Here is a 19009-nt window from a genome sequence, read left to right as displayed (position 1 = left end):
AATAATGGTGTTTTCTTTTCCCCCTCCTGGCGGGTGCTCTATCGGCAGTTTGTCATTGCTCCCACCAGCCTTTAAAGACAATCTTATTCATCTTCATTTCCCTCCACCCCCTTTTCTGGGGATTCCAGTTGACTCCTGTTAATTTTGTTGTATTAACTCATTTTGATCAAAGGGCCCTTCCACACACTGATATTTTTGGGGAACAGAATGGGAATATTTGGGTAGAGAAGGTAGCAGAGAACTCTGGATCATTTTGAGGTATTTATAAGCATATGAAAACACCTTCCTGAATAAGATCCCTGTTAATCAAAAAACTATTTAAAAACTCAATTAACAGAACATTAGGCTACATAATTAATCTTCATTGTGTTTCAGTGAATCTTCCCCCAAATGAGTTTAATAATTCTCAGAATTTTATTACAATGATCAATAGGGTAAATTCTTTAACACAAAGTAAGTTGACTATGAGAGATAATTAGACCCCCCTTTTTTTCCTCCTGTAGTAATTAAGTCACATCCATCTTAAGGCTTCATTCATCCTAGTAACATCACTGGATCCTCATGATATTTATCTAAACATAACATGAAGCATAAGCTTAGCACAACTGAAAACTGAAACAAATTAGGAATGCTTCTTCCCTCCTTCCCTTCCTATTATTGTAGAAGAGTGTAATTCTGACAGAGGCTCCTCAGCACAGTCATGAGGTCAGAGAACTTCACTGTGGTTAACACTAGATCAAGCTCAGTGCATTATGCATAAACTGATGAGTATATAAAAACTGAACCGGAACAAAATTGGAGTGCGTATGGTTGTTTTTCTTATGTGTGAACTATCCCTGGTTGGTTAAATAAGACAAGCTGGAGCTTTTCTTAGAGAGCTGAGAAAAGTATGCATTAGAGAAGTTATGTTGATGGACTCTTCTCTTGTGCTTGGTTCTATACGATCAAGAAGGGATTTTCTTTCTACCCTATAAAAAGGTACAATGAGTTTGTTTGATTAAACCAGCCTTTTCTTGATATGTTAAGTGTTCTATAGAAGGTATGTAATCCCTCAGCACAATGCCCTGCAATTGTTTGATTCGTAATCATCACAAGGACACCCTGTTTATAGGGCACAGTGCAATTAATACATGAAATAATGGAATGCCTGTAAAAAATGGCATAGCTACATTTCTGCTTCTCCTATTTAAAAGAGTTCTCAAATTGAAATGTTTTTCAAAACTGGGCTTCCATCTTGTTTTTGGATATTCATTATTTTTTTTAAGTCTTCCTCTTACTATGGGCTTTTACAGAAGACAAAAGACCCAATTTTTTATTCTCAGCACTAGACTGGATCCAACACCAATAGATCATCCCCATGTAATAAACAGGAAGGGAGGAATAGAAAGGTAGGCTGCAGGAGGGTAGAATTTATGCTGCTTTAAACCAAGCTATGGGAGAAGTGGGGCAAGAGAACAACCCTCAAACTAAATAAAAATAAAGTGGTAGGGGATGAAACCCCCCCTTTTTTGCCTAAGACAATTTAGCTTCAAACCCTCTTTGCAAATGGAGAGAGATTTCCTCCATATAGAAGATGCTTGGGAGTCATCTTAAAAACTATAATTGTAGCTCTGTTTTTTAGTACTTGGCCTTGGTTATAAGTTTTTTTTCCACATTTGACAGGAAATATATTTAATATCAGAAGTCTACAGAAACACTTTGTTAAGCAGCTGCAAATCTTCTACATAACAGATGTATCCTGATGGCAACTCTTAAATTCTCCCAGAATTACCATAGAGCTAGTTGCATTCACTTTCATATCACACGTGCAGAGCTGCATGTTTACTCAGACTGAACAGACTCAGGTTTTCATCAGCTATGCGTGAGGAGGACACAGGCTTTTATTAACATTTATTTCAATTTGCTGAAGAGTTTATGAGCCACACAATGGTGTCTAGCATGTAAGAAGTCAAAGAGTTCTTCTGTACACTTCTCCTCTGTATGGGACTTGGATGACACTCGAGCATTACACTCCTCTAAACGTTCCTGAGCTTTCACAAATTTCTCATTCTGTTCACAATGCTCCCTGACAGTAGTTAAAGGATCCACAAGTTCTTCTTCTTCTTCCTCCTCGGGGTCCCCACTCCGGCCCTCCAGCGCCTTCTCGTCCTGCCACCCCATTGCTGCAAATCTCCCTCAAGCCTCGCTCCGCTTTCCCCGCTTTGATTATACCGTAAGTTGTAAGTTAAAAATTTGTGTCCTTTTCCTTAACTATCAAATATGGTAGGAAGTGCTGTTCTTTCAGATGAAGCTTCTCCAGCACACTAATCATCACTGGCAAAAACATCTGTTTTCAAGTTACATGCCCGGATAAAAAACATAAGAGCAAATCTGAAGGTGTATAGGATGTTTGAGCAGGGGCATCATTAATGTAAACTGCCTTCAGAAAGGCTAAAATCACACACTAAAGCAAAATTGTGAGAACTGCCCCAAGGATAATTTACGTTGTTATTTAAGCCACGCCCTTCATTACCTCACAAGTAGCAGCCAATGACGCGGAGCAGTGTGTGTGGAACACTGAACAGTCATAATGTGAAGATACATGAAACACTTTTTAGGACACATGACAGAGGGGAGGGCAATTGAACCCAGCCACCTGTGTCTAGTTGCATCGTTCTATGCAGAGGTACAAATGCACTAAGAAGTTCCAAGTAAGATCTGATATTAACGGGCTGCTGACTTACATTATGAAAAGGGGCTTTATTACAGCCACTGCCACCATCTTACAAAGACTGTGAGCTTCAGTCGCTCCACCCGTATATGAGAGAGGGAATGTAATACCTACCCATCCTGCAGCGAGATTACAAGTTTTAATTATTGCAAGCCACCAAAGCATAGCAGGGTATTTGGCTGGAAAGCAAAGAATTATCTGTCATTACCGCAACATACCATTGGTGGAGAGAAGGAAGTAGGCTGCATTTTGCTGCGGGAGCCATCGTATTTTATTGATCTTCTCCTCTATCTCTAAGCTCTTCAGGTAATCGAACTCAGGTTCATGGCTCTGGAATGTGCTGTAAACATTATATTCTCCCCTGCGATGGGGCTGATTTTTGCTCTGTGGGAGTGGGAAAGAAACAATAAAGGGATTCTTAAAAGAGCCAGAGCTAGCAAATTTTCAATTGATTCTTTTGTTCTCAGAGGATTGTTAAAAGACAGGGAAATGCCTGATTATGGTGACACATTACAGTTTAGATATCAAAGCAGACACAAGAGATCTTTCCTGCACAATGCATCCTCCTCGTGTGTCAGTTTCTCTGCATGCTGATGATAGGAAGCAGGAAGAGCACCTTTGTTCCATGAATGAATGAAGGCCTCCCTTACGTTTATCTCCAAAACATATTGGCAAGGTGTGAAAGTGGCTCAAATCAAGGGGCAAACCCTACTTGGCTTATGCCAAAGATCACAGCTCAATGCAGTGTTTGCCTACAGGCCTAACAGAATTAAAAATAATAATAACAACCGAGGATGGTATGGAAAGCATACAAAATAGTCTAAAGTTGCCTTTATCCTGAAAACTGCTGTTATGCTACTATGGTAAAGGTAACGGGTCCCCTGACCATTAGATCCAGTCGCGGATGACTCTGGGGTTGCGGCGCTCATCTCGCTTTACTGGCCGAGGGAGCCGGCGTACAGCTTCCAGGTCATGTGGCCAGCATGACTAAGCCGCTTCTGGCGAACCAGAGCAGCGCATGGAAACACCGTTTAACTTCCCGTCAGAGCGGTACCTATTTATCTACTTGCACTTTGTGCTTTCGAACTGCTAGGTTGGCAGGATATGCTACTATGAGGGACTTCCAACTGACAGTATCCAAATGCCCAATCATAAGGCCAGTTCACACATGTGAGCCATCTGCTTATTTCTTCCATGCAATTCCCCCACACAATGAATTGCACAGACACTCCTCTGGGTGAATTGGTGTGTACACTGTTATATGTGGGCAGAAACCATTTCCACAATTACAGCAAAACTTTGTCCCACTGATGCAAGCTTATAAAAAGGTCACTGGCTTCTCTGAGCTGAATTGGACACAGTCTGGTTCACACTGAGATTTCCCCAATGTGACCCCTGTACACATGAGAGGTCACATGGAGAAATCAGCAGCCCCCTTCACTGTGTGAACTAGCCCATAATGGACATGTTTGAAATACTACAGCTTATATTTAAATATGACTCTGTTTCAAAGCACTTTGCATTACAACAGTAAAAATCCACATATAAAACTGCCTTATGTCAGATCAGACCACCGGCCTGCAGAGCTGCCTTGTCTGCCCACCAGTGAGTCCCCAAAGACTCAGCCAGAGGATATTTCTCAACCTTGCTCCCTAAAGATATTCCAAGAAGGATCCATGCCTGTAACTAAAGTTGGCTAGTATTATTATTTACATGTTGCATATGGGAAGGAAAGAGACTTCAAATGGAACTCCTTCTCTTGAGGTCAACTAGTAAGTTCATAGCTGAGGTGACATAACCACATATGGTTATTATTTGGTAAAAAAAGTAACTGTAATGAGTCTTCAACACTTGACAAGGTAAATTCAATTCAGCTAAAGATGCACATTATTTTAGGAAGTTTTAAAATCCCCACCTAGATGGGAGTATATGCAACCTGCGTAACTTCATCAAATTGTTTGATCCAAATTAGATGACACCTTCCAACAGCCCAGATGCGTAGCGTGGGGGTTGCCATGGGGGCCGTGGCCCCGGGAGCAATTTTGAGAGGGGGCGCAAACAGGCACCCCCATAGCAGGTTCCCTCATCGAAGCCTGGCTCCACACCAGAAGGAGCTGCGCCTTGGCTGCGGCGCTTGTGCCTGGTGCAGCTCTGCCCCCGCCCCGGGTCAGGCGTGAGAGCAGGCAGGTGAGTGGACGGCAGCACTGCTGCCCACCCTCCACAGCTGTGGCACACCTCGTGCCCGGTGGCAGCAGCTCTGCCGCTGGGTCATATTTGATCTGGTGGCGGAGAGCATCCCACCTCGGTCCCAGAGAGGCGCGCCTGGCGGATGAGAGCAGGGGGAGAGTGGGTGGCAGCTTCCCTACCCCTCTCATACCCTGAACTGTGGCATGTGGGAGGGTGCCCTCTACACCCTGCCCCCTTGGGGCAGCACACGCTTTGCCACTGTAATAGCCCAATTGAGGGTACTCAGCAAAAAATAAAATAAAAAATTGTACTGCAACCGCTGCATGCATTCATTTGATGTAAATGAGTTGATGCCAATACCTTAAGCACTGGGGCAGTACTGCAGGCCTTAAGCATAAATATTCTGGAGACAGCGACATTCAGATTTAAAATTATATTAATTGAAAATGAGTTTTTGTAAAATGCATTTTAACCAAGCCATGACTAGGGGAAAGCAATTGATCATTTTTCACCCTTGCACCACTTTATCAAGCTGATGGGGCCAAAATATGGCATGTCATTCATAAGAGCTGATTCTGCCACAAATAATGTGTTGCATTAAAATGATGGTACTTGATGCTATTATTTCTACTAGAGGCTCTCATAAATGTCTGCTCATAGCATTCTCTGAAATGTTACAAGTGAGACATTACTCCCATGTAGATGAAAGTGATCCTACATAGTTTGAGATATTCACAAGATGCCAATAATCCTGCTATGTGAGTTAATGAATGATCCCCTTAACTGTTTTTGCAGCTGTATGGATTGACTGTGTAGGGTGAAGATGAGAAGAAACTGAAAACCTTCAGCACACACATCTACATGTAGAAGTGTCTTCTGTTTGCACCAGTGGGATCAATTCAAGCTGTTAACAAATTCCTGCCTTTTTGATCCAGTGATACCTTTCCATTCAGGTAAGACATATCTCTGCAGACTAGGACAGATTAGAATAAAAAGATATACTTGGGAATCATATCCTGGGAATGACCCATGTTGTGTATTCTATAGAAAGAAAAACTGTCCTTTCTAAATAATTATACAGAACACACACACCCACACACCTCTACAACAAGCAATTATACAAATGGAAAGAAATAATAACTGACAATACCATGCTTCCACTATGGAGTTTAATTATATGTGAAACCTTAGCATATATCTTTCACTGGCATATATCAACAGCATCACTACTGTTGCTTAAGGCCCTGCATCAGTGTTTACCATAATAAGACTATGCATACCTTTGCAAGGTAAAGCAGTTGAGAGAGGAAAAGAAATAAGAGAAGTCGTACTAATGATTAAACAAATCAGACTTTAAAAGCATTATTTGGCTGGGCAAACAAGGCAGTTGGGTGTCTTTGAATTTATGATGCTTCAGCAGTATTCAGTTTATATTAGATTTGCAGCATGCACTGACTGTTAAAGGAAGCAAAAGGATGCAGGAAATGTGGTATTTGCAGGGTGCTTCATGAGACAGAAGCTGGCCTATTGATGTTAATGGACTTTTTTGCAATTTTTAGTTTGCTAGAAGAGAAGCAGGGTGAAGACTGACACGCAAAGATTAGGAAGCAGCAGGAAGCTTCTTTTAAAAGGATAAAAATGGGCATTTTTGCATTCACCAGCACTTACCTCCTGCTCACGCTGAAATATTACAACGCGACCCCCCTTGTCCCCTGTCGCTAGTAATTCTCCTGTGTGGTTGAATTCTACTGTAGAGATAATGTCAGCTGAAAAGAAAAAGACAAAGGCAATTTAAGTTAACTGCAAACTGGCTTTGCACAGGCATCTAAAGGCTTCATTGCCTATATGGTTACAGGAACAACCACCGTCAGGGCTTTGCCTCCCCTGTGGAATTTCTATGGAGCAGTTGGATGTTCTATTATACTTGAATATCATAAAGCAAATTCATAGACATTGTAAGCAAAGAATTGTCAAGATTTAAAAATCCATATGAGCACTTCAAATAGTCAGCCATTACACTCTTGCTTTTGTCACCAAGCTTAAATGGCTGGAATGTTTACACCGGCTGGGGGATGGTGTGTGGGAAAAGCACGAGTCTTTACAAATAGCATCTCATGAGGGCTGGCCAGTGGTGCAATCTCCAGGCCCCATGTGATTTATGGGATGAAGCAGCCTTGCTGCAGGAGAGGAGGAAATAACCTTGCTGGATAGTCTGTTAAACATTATTCTTTATTAATTTTCATGTGATGTACAGCAATCTAGGGAGGTGTGCACTCTTAATGCTTGAGAGGGAGAGTGTACAATGTCATGTTCCAAAGAGAAGGAAAGGATCACTGGATGTTGCAGCAAACTAAGAAGGTAAACACTTTTTTTTTTTGCTTGTTTTAAAGGCTACAATAATGTTCCTGCTATTAGAGTTGGAATCCTTGGTTTCTGAAGTTTTACAAAATTCATTACATAAAACATTGACAACATGGTACTGGAAATACCCGGGAAGTCACAGGCACAATCAGAAATGGCACCTGAAGTTTCTACGACTGCATTCCACGCTGCAGTCACAGTGATAGCCAACATGCCGGTTGAAGGCCAAATTGCATTTTTCTAGTTACTGCTGTTTGACAGAATGCAGTTTCCCTGTGACAAAAGTGCTTTCCAAGGAAAAATATCAGCATCTCTCATAGTAACAGAGTAAAAGTTGCATGTTTATTCTGCTTTAAAAATGTCTAGAAAGTTTTTGGTCTCCCCCAGCAAGTATCTGCCAAATGTCAAACTTTGGAACCACAGTGTGAAATGGGACGATGTGCCAGTTATCACTGCCTCTCACTTAGATCCTCAGGAAGCAGCAACAGGTAAATACCACCTTAGATACTATTCATTAGCGCTCTAGCTGTATTCCATCATCACCTAGATTCACTCTAATATAATCTTCCCTTAACAATCACACTGCCTAGTATAACTGATTCAAAACCACAGAGAATCTACACTGAGATGAAATCTTTTGATTAAACTTGTATTAATTACAGAGTAAAAACACACACCATTTTTTTATTCTGAATGTTCATGTCAATGGTGAACAAAGAGTATTTTTGTTCATTCATTCACACAAACACACACACACACTGCTTTTTTTTCTTAAAAAATGTTTAGGGGTACCCTCATTTTGACTCAAGAAAATCACCATTTATAGTTCAAATCGGGAAAAATAAATACAGTAAATGGAGAAAAGTTCAAAGATTCACAAAATGTTTAGGGGTATGGTTCCCCCTGCATCCCCCCAGAAAAAAGCACTGCATATATGTATATATATCTCCCAATGAGAAGGGCATGTGCTGTTAGCAGAGTGAGGAAAGCATGATGCTCATATGTTCCTTTCAGCCTCTTCCCCGCTCCCCTCCCCCAAATAATTCTGCCCACAGGGCCACAGCCTGGAAGGAGTATGGATTCCCAGGTAGTTGGCTCCCCTGCTCAGCCTCAGCCTTAGGAAACAGACCAGAGCTAAGGAGACACCAGTAGTGGGAAGAAATGAGGTTGAAGCATCAAGGGAGGAAGACAAATGACAAAGTGCATGGGAAGGAGGGCACAAGGACCTCTGATCCGAGGCTCCCCCGAAACCTGGAGCCAGTCATGAAGTTCATCCCCTGCAAATACAAATATACACCACAAAACTGAAAAGTGTTTTCTCAGCAAATGAGCTCATGCCTCATGGTTGGGTCGGCCCTGAATAAGACCTACATTAGGATCTGTTGCCCGAGTGGATCCTGCTGAGTTTAATGAGATTTACTCCCTACTAAGTGTGTGTGCTAGGTATGCTGCCATACAGCTTTCCATTTTCTGCAGCCCACAGGAAAATGTTTCAACATTTACAGCTCCAAGAGGATCATCTCCCAAACCCACCCCTATAACGCAATGTCTGGAAACATTATGTTATTTAATAATATTCAAAAACTCTGAAGTGAAATATAATGGAACATACATTTAACTAAAATAGAGAGATGCTTGGGCAGAGAATGATTTGACTTACAAATGCTGTCCCTTTCAAAAGGTGGAAGAAAGGAGTGTTTACACTGCATCAAGGTAAGCGGGTAACCTGCTGATGAGTGGATTTATCAGGGCTATTCTTAGGAAAATATGTCAGGGGTTAATTCCATTGCAATTACTCCCTGTCTTCAGCAACTGCATCTGAGTGCAGTTTTCAGTGAATGCAAAGCACAACTAGAGAGGGAGAAAAATGGCTTCCAACACAGCAGTATTGCTAGCTAAGGGCTTCTTTTATAAAATGAAAGATTTTACACATTTTTAGCTTCTGGCATCCATTTTCAATGTGTGTTAGGGAGCAGGTTTTACAGTGTCATGGGCTTCTTTCAGCACCCAATTTACCTTTGCTCCCTTCCAAGTTATATCTAATAAAAATAAAGACATAGCTATCAGGACCTTGTTTCAGGGTGTACTACCAATCCAGGCACCTCTTCTTTTCTTCCGCAGAATGTCTAGTGTAACACAGATGTGTGATGTAGAACCATCATATTGGGTACTAGAGGCACAGCACAATGATGTCATTTTACATACTGAAATGGGACATTACAAGAAAGACATGTGGAGTGGATGCCTCATAAAGTCTCATCTTGTCCTCAGAAATCTGGGGAAGCAAAGAGGTGGTATGTTTTGTCTCCAAGGGTTATGATAGTAACAGACAACTGGCCTCCCACATGGTTACATCCTACTATATAGTAAACTCCACCTGGTAAATTGTAATCTGTGTTTGTTGCCATTGTGAGTTCCATTTAGCCCAAATGCATGTTGATTTGTGCTTTTAAGAGCCTGTGACCCCACTCTCCATGGATCCATCCACTCTCTATGCAAGAAGCCTACGCCTCACATATACTCCCACCCCCCAATGCCTGCTGGGCCATGAACATCCAGATGGCATTAGGCAGGTGAATAATGAGTTCCATGCTGCCTCTATTAATATTTGCACAATTTTCTCCATATTGCCCTGTCTCTTCAGCACTAAGCATATTTACCAAGACATGAATGCTTTCTGAAGTTTGTCTTAACTAATTTATAGCACTTGCTTGCTGTGAATAGATTTAGGAAGACAATTTCATTGTAGGCAGGGCTGTGACAACAACTGAGAAACCCACAAGGACTGCAGTGGGATTTATATTCTTCTCTTCTTATTATTATTTGGCGATTACTCATAGCCGAGTAAGATTGTCTTCCATGAACATGGTCTTAACAGGAAGTTGGTAAGTGACTGTGGAAGCCAACATGTCCTTCCACAGTGAGGACTTAGGTTTCTGGGCAGGATTTGATCACGGTGAGGGTTTGCCAAACGTTTAGCACATTTCTCCCTTTTGTCCTGTGTTCCATTGTCTTCAAAGTCCACAACACCTTTGGTAAAGCCTGTTCTCCAGTTGGTGCGCTCGCAGGCAAGTGTTTCTCAATTGTCGGTGTTTATGCTACATTTTTAAAGATTTGCCTTGAGACAGTCTTTAAACCTCTTTTGTTGACTACCAGCATTACACTTTCCATTTTTAAGTTCGGAATAGAGTAGTTGCTTTGCAGGACGATAATCAGCCATCCCAACAACATGACCAGTCCAACAAAGTTGATGTTGAAGAATCATTGCTTTGACACTGGTGATCTTTGCTTCTTCCAGTATACAGGCATTACTTCACCTGCCTTCTCAAATGATATGTAATTTTTTTCCCCAGGAGACATCATTGATAGAATCTTTTGAGTAGCTGGAGATGGTATTTATAAGTGGTCCATGTTTCACAAGCATACAGTAAGGTTGGTACAGGTGGGTAGCCGTGTTGGTCTGCCATAGTCAAAACAAAACAAAACAAAAAAATTCTTTCCAGTAGCACCTTAGAGACCAACTAAGTTTGTTCTTGGTATGAGCTTTCGTGTGCATGCACACTTCTTATTGTACTTGGTAGTACAATAGCTTTGTAAATATGTATTTTGGTTTTCCTGCAAATGTCCCAGTCCTCAAACATGCCGCGCTTCAACCACTGAGTTGGATTAGTGGCGCTGCAGGGGGGTTGTTTTGTGCTTGTTGGTGCAGCACATTGTTTTTTTTTGGATGTTGAGTGATAGGCCAAGCTTTTTGTAAGCTTCTGCAGAGATTTTTAGGATGGTTTGCAGGTCATCTTCTGAGTGTGCACAACTATGTTGTCATCAGCATACTGAAGCTCTAAGACAGAAGTTATGGTAACCTTACTCTTTGCTTTCAGCCTACTCAACAGTATTCTTCATATCCCTAATGGAGATGTAAAAGACATGATTCCACTGGCTGTTAGTAGCTTGCTTACTTTGGAGGATTTAGCACTGACCTGCAAAGAGCTAGTCATTCTGGAGAGCTAGCAATAACCACACCAATCTTACAACTGCACTATTTATTTACAGAAGTAAAATGTTTTAAGGTGAAGTGTGAGAGCACACATAGGTTAATGACTTGGGGTTTGCAATAGCAATACAGAATGGAAGGAATTAATAATACTGCATGTTACACAGTATTAACTACACCCCCTCCCACACACACACTGCCTGGACCTTTTGCTTAGTTGCTGCTGCAGAATGGGAGTGGGAGAGCTAGAGGCTAAGAGATGCCTTATGTAAGAGTAGGAGGCTAAACCTTATAGGCTCAGCTTTGTTATGAAGAAAGAAAAGGAACCAGGAAGGTGGGAGAAGGTTTCATACAAAACATGCACTTTCCCAGTCCCACAAGAGCAAAAGAGGAGTGAGATTGGGAAAATGAAGAAAACAGAAACAAGTAAAGGAGTTGAAACGGAAGCAACACCATCTAATGTTCTTCATAACTTTTCAATGAAACAATACATGCAGAACTGCAGATAGGCTTCCATGCTTTAACAAGGACTTATCATTTTAGGCATTCTTCCGCCTGCCGAGAATGGATGCCTCCATTCAGGGTGGCCAGTAACCTGAACCCCATGGCAAGGCAACTCACCCTTCTCTACAATCATTGTGGCTTCAAGGTCCATGAGCATTATTGTACAACAAAAGACACAGGTGGTGAGTTTCCTGGCTTAGCTTCAGTCATACAAGCTAAAATCCCTGCCAGAGTGCTAACCACAAGTCATATATTTGTCCCTATATCTAAAATCTCATTTTAATAAAGTCATCTGGTCCTTGCTGAAAAACATAAAATCTTAGATCTGTCTGGAAATACAAAAAAGGCACTCTGGTCTAATTATGGCAGGATATGCATTCATTTATAAGGTATAATTAATTAGCAAACTTGAGGTGCTGCTTGCATTAGATCAGCACTTACCCGAATCACTTCTGGTTTGTACCCAAGGTGTTTCTCCTGATTTAACCTAATGATGCTCTCGGTGCTTAGACACTAAGGGATTCTGGGGCACAGACAGAGTACCAAGCTCCTCTGCAACAGAGAGGCCAATAAGAAAGAGGGGGAAACCCAACCAAGTCTTCTTTGGCCTGTTACACCAGGAAAGATTGGATGGGAGACACCAAGGGTGGCATCCAACACACATTTTGTGCTACACAAGCATTAGAACTGACACAAGGTAATTTCTGCCCCTCTTCCCTCTGAGCATGCTTCAAGCCATCCCCAAATCTGCTCCGAATGTTTTGGGGAACCTCCAGGACATAGGGGAGGAAGGGGAAGAAAATTCAATCATGCAAGGAAAAATTGTTGCATTGGTAGAATATTCACCTTAGCTTGCAACCGCCAAGTGACTGATTCCCTCCCCCTCTTCAGGAGATGAGCATCTAAGTACACAGTCCCAAGAGCGGCTGAGGTGGCCTTTGTTTCCTTGGCTAGTTGGGAAAATATCCTCTATTCTTCTAAGTGGCAACTGTCAGTGTTTAAAATTGCAAACAGACACTCCTGAGCGGCTGCTTGTTCATTTTTAGGGTTAACTTGTGTCACTGGAATTCACTACATTCTGATCCTGTTTGTCACCCGCTACTTCAAACCAGCCTTCATTTAAAGGCCATTGCAGTGTGCAGTATTAACTCGAATTCATAATGCTATTTGCACAATCGGTATATATAATTCATGAGTCTTCTTCACAAGAAGACTCCAACAGCAGATTTGTGGCAACAGAGGGGGAAAACTAAGATCCCCCCTCTCCCACCCCCCTCCACCCCATCCCTTTTTCTTGCTTTCCTACACATGCAGTGCCTGGAGAGTGCGGAATTCAACGAAAACAGTTTCCATGGTGATCCTTCTTTTCTCCATGAGGCAGATGATGCCAGCCCGTACTTCTCTCCCTTCTGAAGTACATTAATGCTCTTTATTGCTTTCATGCTAAATATATTGAAGATTGGATTTGATTTCCTTAAGAGCAATACTATTTTTATCGGGGGGGGGGGAATGGAAAGTAAGAAGCAGACATCGAACTCAGCATGAAAAAATGCCATCTTTTCATTTCAGGAAATACACACACACACACACACACCAAACGGATGGCCCACCCACAGACTAGCTTGAGGTAGCAATGTAGGTGGGGCTACATCTTTATTCCCATGGAGAGATAAAATTCCTCATCTTTTTCATATCGCCTGCAAACAGGTCTGAACAGAAATGGGTGGATACTGCAAATGTTTTTGCCCCCTGGTATAAAGCTTTCATCGTTTGTTGGGGGGGGGGGCAGGATCTTGAAATAGTGTAAAAGAGGAGGGATGGCACTTCACTCTCATATCGGGCTTGACGTATTCCAGTTCACCAAATCTGACAGCCTGATTTGCATATTATGGGTAGAGAAAGTGTTTGAGTGTGTACACACACACACACACACACACACACACACACACCCTGCTGATTTTCCACTTCATATCATTCCTTTCAAAGTTGTTTCATGGGAAGGAAACAGGTGGTTGGGTTTCTGCAGATACTTTTGTACCTAGTGTGCATTTTGAAATGTACATTATGAGAACTGTCTTTTGTAAAAATAAAATAAAAATCCTAGCTGCAAGCCTATGAACAGTTTCTGATAGCAACACTACTGAACACAGTACTTTACTTCTCTGAAAACACCTATAGGGTTGTACTTTTAATCTTAAAAAAAAGAAAAGAATAACCTTCAACTCACTTGCAAAGGCTGCAGAATCATAACATCTCCTTCCTTTTCTTATGCCTGGAAATTAGTTACTTATTTTCTTCTCTGTATACAGTTTGGTGTTTTGTCGTCAGTCTTAACACTTACATGTTGGAATTTTATCTCTGATACTGTTGTAAAATAACCATCATTACCGTATATACCCGAATATAAGCCGACCCGAATATAAACCGAGGCACCTAATTTTCCCACAAAAACCTGGGAAAGCTTATTGACTCGAGTATAAGCCGGTTCACCTTTGCCGCTGTGGAGGAGGAGGAGGAACGAGCAGCCCGAAAGCAGCCCTTTGGGCTGCTCCTTCCTCTTCCTCCTTTGGCAAGTTTGCATTTATGCGAGCAGTTCAGGAATGGAACAAGCTGCCTGAGGAGAGTAAAGAACCGCTGTTCTTGTACGCTTCTTAAGGAATGGTTGACTGGGGAGAGCAGGTGGCAGCACAAGTGGAGAGAAAGGGCTTCTTTCTCGCCGCCCCCACCGCCCGCCTCACTCAAGTATAAGCCGAGGGCAGCTTTTTCAGCACAAAAAATGTGCTGAAAAACTAGGCTTATACTCAAGTATATATGGTAAGTTACACAAACTTTCCCTAAGACCAGGAATGGGAAACCTGTGACCCTCTTAATGATGATGGTGACTGGGAGCAGCCACCGGGACCATTTAACACCAGTCCTAAAGGATCGACATTGGCTCCCAGTATGTTTCCGAACACAATTCAAAGTGTTGGTGCTGACCTTTAAAGCCCTAAACAGCCTCAGCCCAGTATACCTGAAGGAGTATCTCCACCTCCATTGATCAGCCTGGACACTGAAGTCCAGCTCCAAGGGCCTTCTGGTGCTTCCCTCACTGTGAGAAGTTACAGGGAACCAGGCAGAGGGCCTTTTCGACATTGACGCCCTCCCTGCGGAACACCCTCCCATCAGATGTCAAGGAGATAAAGAACTATACAACTTTTAGAGGACATCTGAAGGCAGCCCTGTTATCAGGAAGTTTTTAACGATTGACGTTTTGCTGTGCTTTTATTATGCTGGAAGCCACCCACAGTGGCTGAGGCAATACAGTCAGATGGGCGGAGATAAGAAATTAATTGTTGTTGTTGTTGTTGGACCCCCATCAGTCCTAGTCAACATGGCCAATGTTCAGGGATGGTGGTAGTCCAGAAACATCTTGAGGGCCACAAGCTCCCTGTCCCTGCATTATTGGACAGCTGAAGCTTGGGGGCAGGGTGGGGGTGGCTGTGGAGTCCTCCCAGTGGAGGCAGCTCTATACTAGCAAGGTCAGGAGAGCTTGCACTTATGTGTGCACATGTGGGGCAACTGCTGTGGGGCTGCCTCAAACTTGCCACTTCCACCCTGCCCTGCCCCATCCCTATACCAAAAAGTACATCACTGCCACCTCTGGATTGTGAGCCAGGAATCCCACTCACCAATAGCTTTGTCATTAACATGGTGGAAGCTGAGGCCTCTGGGGGGGGGGAGTCCTCATTGACTAGGTATAGCCAACATACATTCTCTTTAACAATCCTTAGGCTACAGGGACTGTGGAGTCTCCTTCCACAGAGGCAGCTGTCAGGCAAATTTCAAAGATAGGTTTCAGATGTCACAGAGAAACAAGGGGAGTGGAGGCATTCACAATTCTTCTGGTGCTTATAGAATAGGAACTTCCCCTGGGAAAGAAAGAGGTGCCTTTGCACCTGGAGTTTACTCATATCACTATGGAGAAAGAGTGAGGGAGTTCTACTTTGGATACAGAGCGTGAATCTCTTGTCAGCTCCATTTCATGATGACTGAGATTGCTCTTCTGGATGAACTGGATTCTACAGAAAACGTCTGTTGCAAAGTAACTCCCAGACGGGTTTCAAAGTTCTCATCTTATCTTTGAACTCCATAACAGGTGCAGACTTTGGTAATATGGCACCCTGAGTGAGGACACCCCCCCCCCCCCAATATTTCTTATTTTCACAATAATTCCTTTTGGTACAGTTGCTTTTTTATGGATCTTCTCAGTAGGTACCCATATAAATACAGATTATTATTAATAATAATGCATTCCCTCATCTTGGCATCCTGTGGGGGGGGGGACACCACCTGCACCATCCTAAATCCAGCAGTGACTATAAATAAGGATTCCAACCCTGCAGATGATAAATTGAGAAGTACCATTTAAAAAAGCCCCCAGGAAACCTCAGGGCTGCCAAATGATGAAGGATTTAGATCATTCAAATCCCAAGCTATGAGTTGTCAAATCCAGTTTAATGCTGATAAGTGTGGGATAATAACTCATTGCACATCCCCTCTCTAAGTCCACCAAACAGAAAAAAGGACAACAGATTTATTGAAGGAATAGGGATGCTAGCACTGACCAGGCTGAGTGATTGTACAATAATCCCCAATGTCCCAGGCCTGCTGTGTGACTGTAATAAAGGCAGCCAATGGGATGCTGCAGTGTTCCAGCAACCACAGAAGGGAATTTAAATCTAAGAGAGAGCTTCCGTGGTGTTTTGATGGATAAAATAAACACAAGGAGATAAAAGGAAAATTATAGGTATTGAGAGAATGGAAAGGAACAACATTTGGGGCTGCTGGACCCTTGGCTTGATCCCCACAATTGACAGATACAGGGACGTGGGTGGCGCTGTGGGTTAAACCACAGAGCCTAGGGCTTGCTGATCAGAAGGTCGGCGGTTCGAATCCCCACGACGGCGTGAGCTCCCGTTGCTTAGTCCCAGCTCCTGCCCACCTAGTAGTTTGAAAGCATGTCAAAGTGCAAGTAGATAAATAGGTACCGCTCCAGCGGGAAGGTAAACGGCATTTCCGTGCACTGCTCTGGTTCGCCAGAAGTTGCTTTGTCATGCTGGCCACATGACCCAGAAGCTGTACGCCGGCTCCCTCAGCCAGTAACACGAGATGAGTCCCACAACCCCAGAGTTGGACACGACTGGACCTAATGGTCAGGGGTCCCTTTACCTTTACAGCATATACCTCTGGTCCCTGACAGTCATCTTAGAGAATGCAAGGGTGGGTGTGAGTGTATCCCTCCCCCCCAAAAAACGCCTCTGAAGAACTGTACCCAAAGACATTCAGTAGACTCTGGTGAGTTCATTAAAATGACAGTGAATATGTATCAAAAGGATACATACAGTATTCATTCTCTCATGCAAATCCTTTCTGAAAATACATTTCTTTTAGAATAAAATCTGATATGTGCTGTAGGCCAGCAATACAGAACAAAGGCCAGCAGTTGGTCACAAGTAAAACATAACAAAATGCAGTGTTATGTCTACCTATATCTGTTGAGTTGATGGCTGGGACATAGGAAACCAAATCATCTACAGGTAGGCTATATGTGCAATGCCAGGGAGCTTTAGGAATCACTGGTAAGAGGTTAAAGGCATTATACAGAAAAGGCAGCCCAAAAAAGTCATTTATCAGCCGTGCACAATAAGCAAAGAAGTATCTGCCCAAGATGAAGAGCACAGGAAGACAGGCAAAGTTGCACAACACCAGGGCCAACAAAGTGAAGACTAGCTGTTGTCCAGTATCCAGGTAAAGAGATAGGTTTGGAAATATTTGTAACCAGGCTAGAAGAGGGAGAATTAATGGTCTGTCCAGAGTGGGACAATAGAACCATGCTGCAGCACGGACATCTTTATCCTTGATTGACACACCAAAAAGAGCCCAAATGACTACAAGGCTCACGAGTATATTTTCACAGCGATGCAGGTGGCACTGTGATCTAAACCACTGAGCCTAGGGCTTGCCGATCAGAAGTGCGGCGGTTCGAATCCCTGCAACGGGGTGAGCGCCTGTTGTTCGGCCCCAGCTCCTGCCCACCCAGCAGTTTGAAAGCACATCAAAGTGTAAGTAGATAAATAGGTACTGCTCCGGTGTTTCTGTGTGCTGCTCTGGTTCACCAGAAGCGGCTTAGTCATGCTGCCCACGTGACCCGGAAGCTGTCTGCGGACAAACGCCAGCTCCCTTGGCCTATAGAGCAAGATGAGTGCCGCAACCCCAGAGTCGTCCGCAACTGGACCTAACGGTCAGGGGTACCTTTACTTTTACCTTTATATTTTCACAGTGTATAATAAAGGCATCTTTTTGAGCAGGCACCCCCAAACTCGGCCCTCCAGCTGTTTTGGGACTACAATTCCCATCATCCCTGACCACTGGTCCTGTTAGCTAGGAAAGATGGGAGTTGTAGTCCCAAAACAGTTGGAGGGCCGAGTTTGGGCTTGCCTGTTTTTGAGGATTTTGAAGATAATTCTCTGTAGTGTGAAATGACTTTCAGTTTGGTCAATGAAAGCTACCATGAATCTGTGGTATTATTAATTTTCCACCAAATTTGGAAATACATATTACCGTATTTCCAATTACAGTAACATACTTCAGAGTAGAACTACCCTCAAAGCAACAAGTTCAATCCCTTTCAATGTTACAGAATATCCAGATTAAAAGACATACTGGGCAATGCTAGACATATTTGGAGAAGACCCATTGAAATGGTTTGTCTTAAGTAACTTAAGACAGTAGATCTCAATGGATCTACTTCAAGTATGACTGACATTGGAAATCACCCACTGTTATTTCCCTCCCCCCCAATGGGCAATACCATGTTCTGTTGTCTGTGATTCTTACCACTAGAAGGAAAGGTATGGAAGTATCCCATGGAAGCTAGTTTACATACTAATTTAGGGACAAACTGGAAGAAAAGCTCATCTTCACATTTTCTTTTTCCACAAAATTTGGCATAGGAAGAAGGGAAAATGTGTTTCTTTGCAGCCTGCATGGCAACAGGCCCTTTGCAACACCTAAGTCCTTGCTAGTCAGAACAATGAATTGCTTAATGCTTGTAGCCCCAAGCAAAATTTCTGCTTAGCTATTAATATGCCCTCATTGCAGAGTTGAATTTCTGCCCACAATTCCAAATTACGTAGAAGTGGTATGGCAGAGTTTCAAGAACCCTGTGTTTAATAATTAGGTTAAAAAAAAATTAGGGAAGGAGGGAATGATTC

At 42.8% G+C, this 19009-nt stretch overlaps 2 protein-coding genes across 4 annotated transcripts in view; both read right to left on the bottom strand.

The window, feature by feature from the left end:
- Positions 1–19009, bottom strand: part of PPP2R2B (protein phosphatase 2 regulatory subunit Bbeta) — a 241500-nt gene that overhangs the window by 71712 nt on the left and 150779 nt on the right. For all 3 annotated transcript variants that reach the window (XM_033139986.1, XM_033139988.1, XM_033139989.1), the window contains 2 exons: positions 6566–6663; positions 2929–3094 (listed from right to left, as the gene is read on the bottom strand). In XM_033139986.1, coding sequence (XP_032995877.1) covers positions 2929–3094; positions 6566–6663 — 264 coding nt within the window. The remainder of the gene's footprint in view (positions 1–2928; positions 3095–6565; positions 6664–19009) is intronic.
- LOC117041323 (cytochrome b-c1 complex subunit 6, mitochondrial-like) lies at positions 1655–2187 on the bottom strand. Its single transcript, XM_033139991.1, has one exon. The coding sequence runs from the start codon at positions 2158–2160 to the stop codon at positions 1891–1893; it is 270 nt and encodes an 89-aa protein (XP_032995882.1). The 5' UTR covers positions 2161–2187; the 3' UTR covers positions 1655–1890.

This window comes from Lacerta agilis, chromosome 2 (assembly GCF_009819535.1).
Source record: "Lacerta agilis isolate rLacAgi1 chromosome 2, rLacAgi1.pri, whole genome shotgun sequence".
Taxonomy (NCBI): Eukaryota; Metazoa; Chordata; class Lepidosauria; order Squamata; family Lacertidae; genus Lacerta; species Lacerta agilis.
The sequence above is the reverse complement of the archived record's forward strand: the minus strand, read 5'-3'. Positions and strand labels throughout refer to the sequence as shown.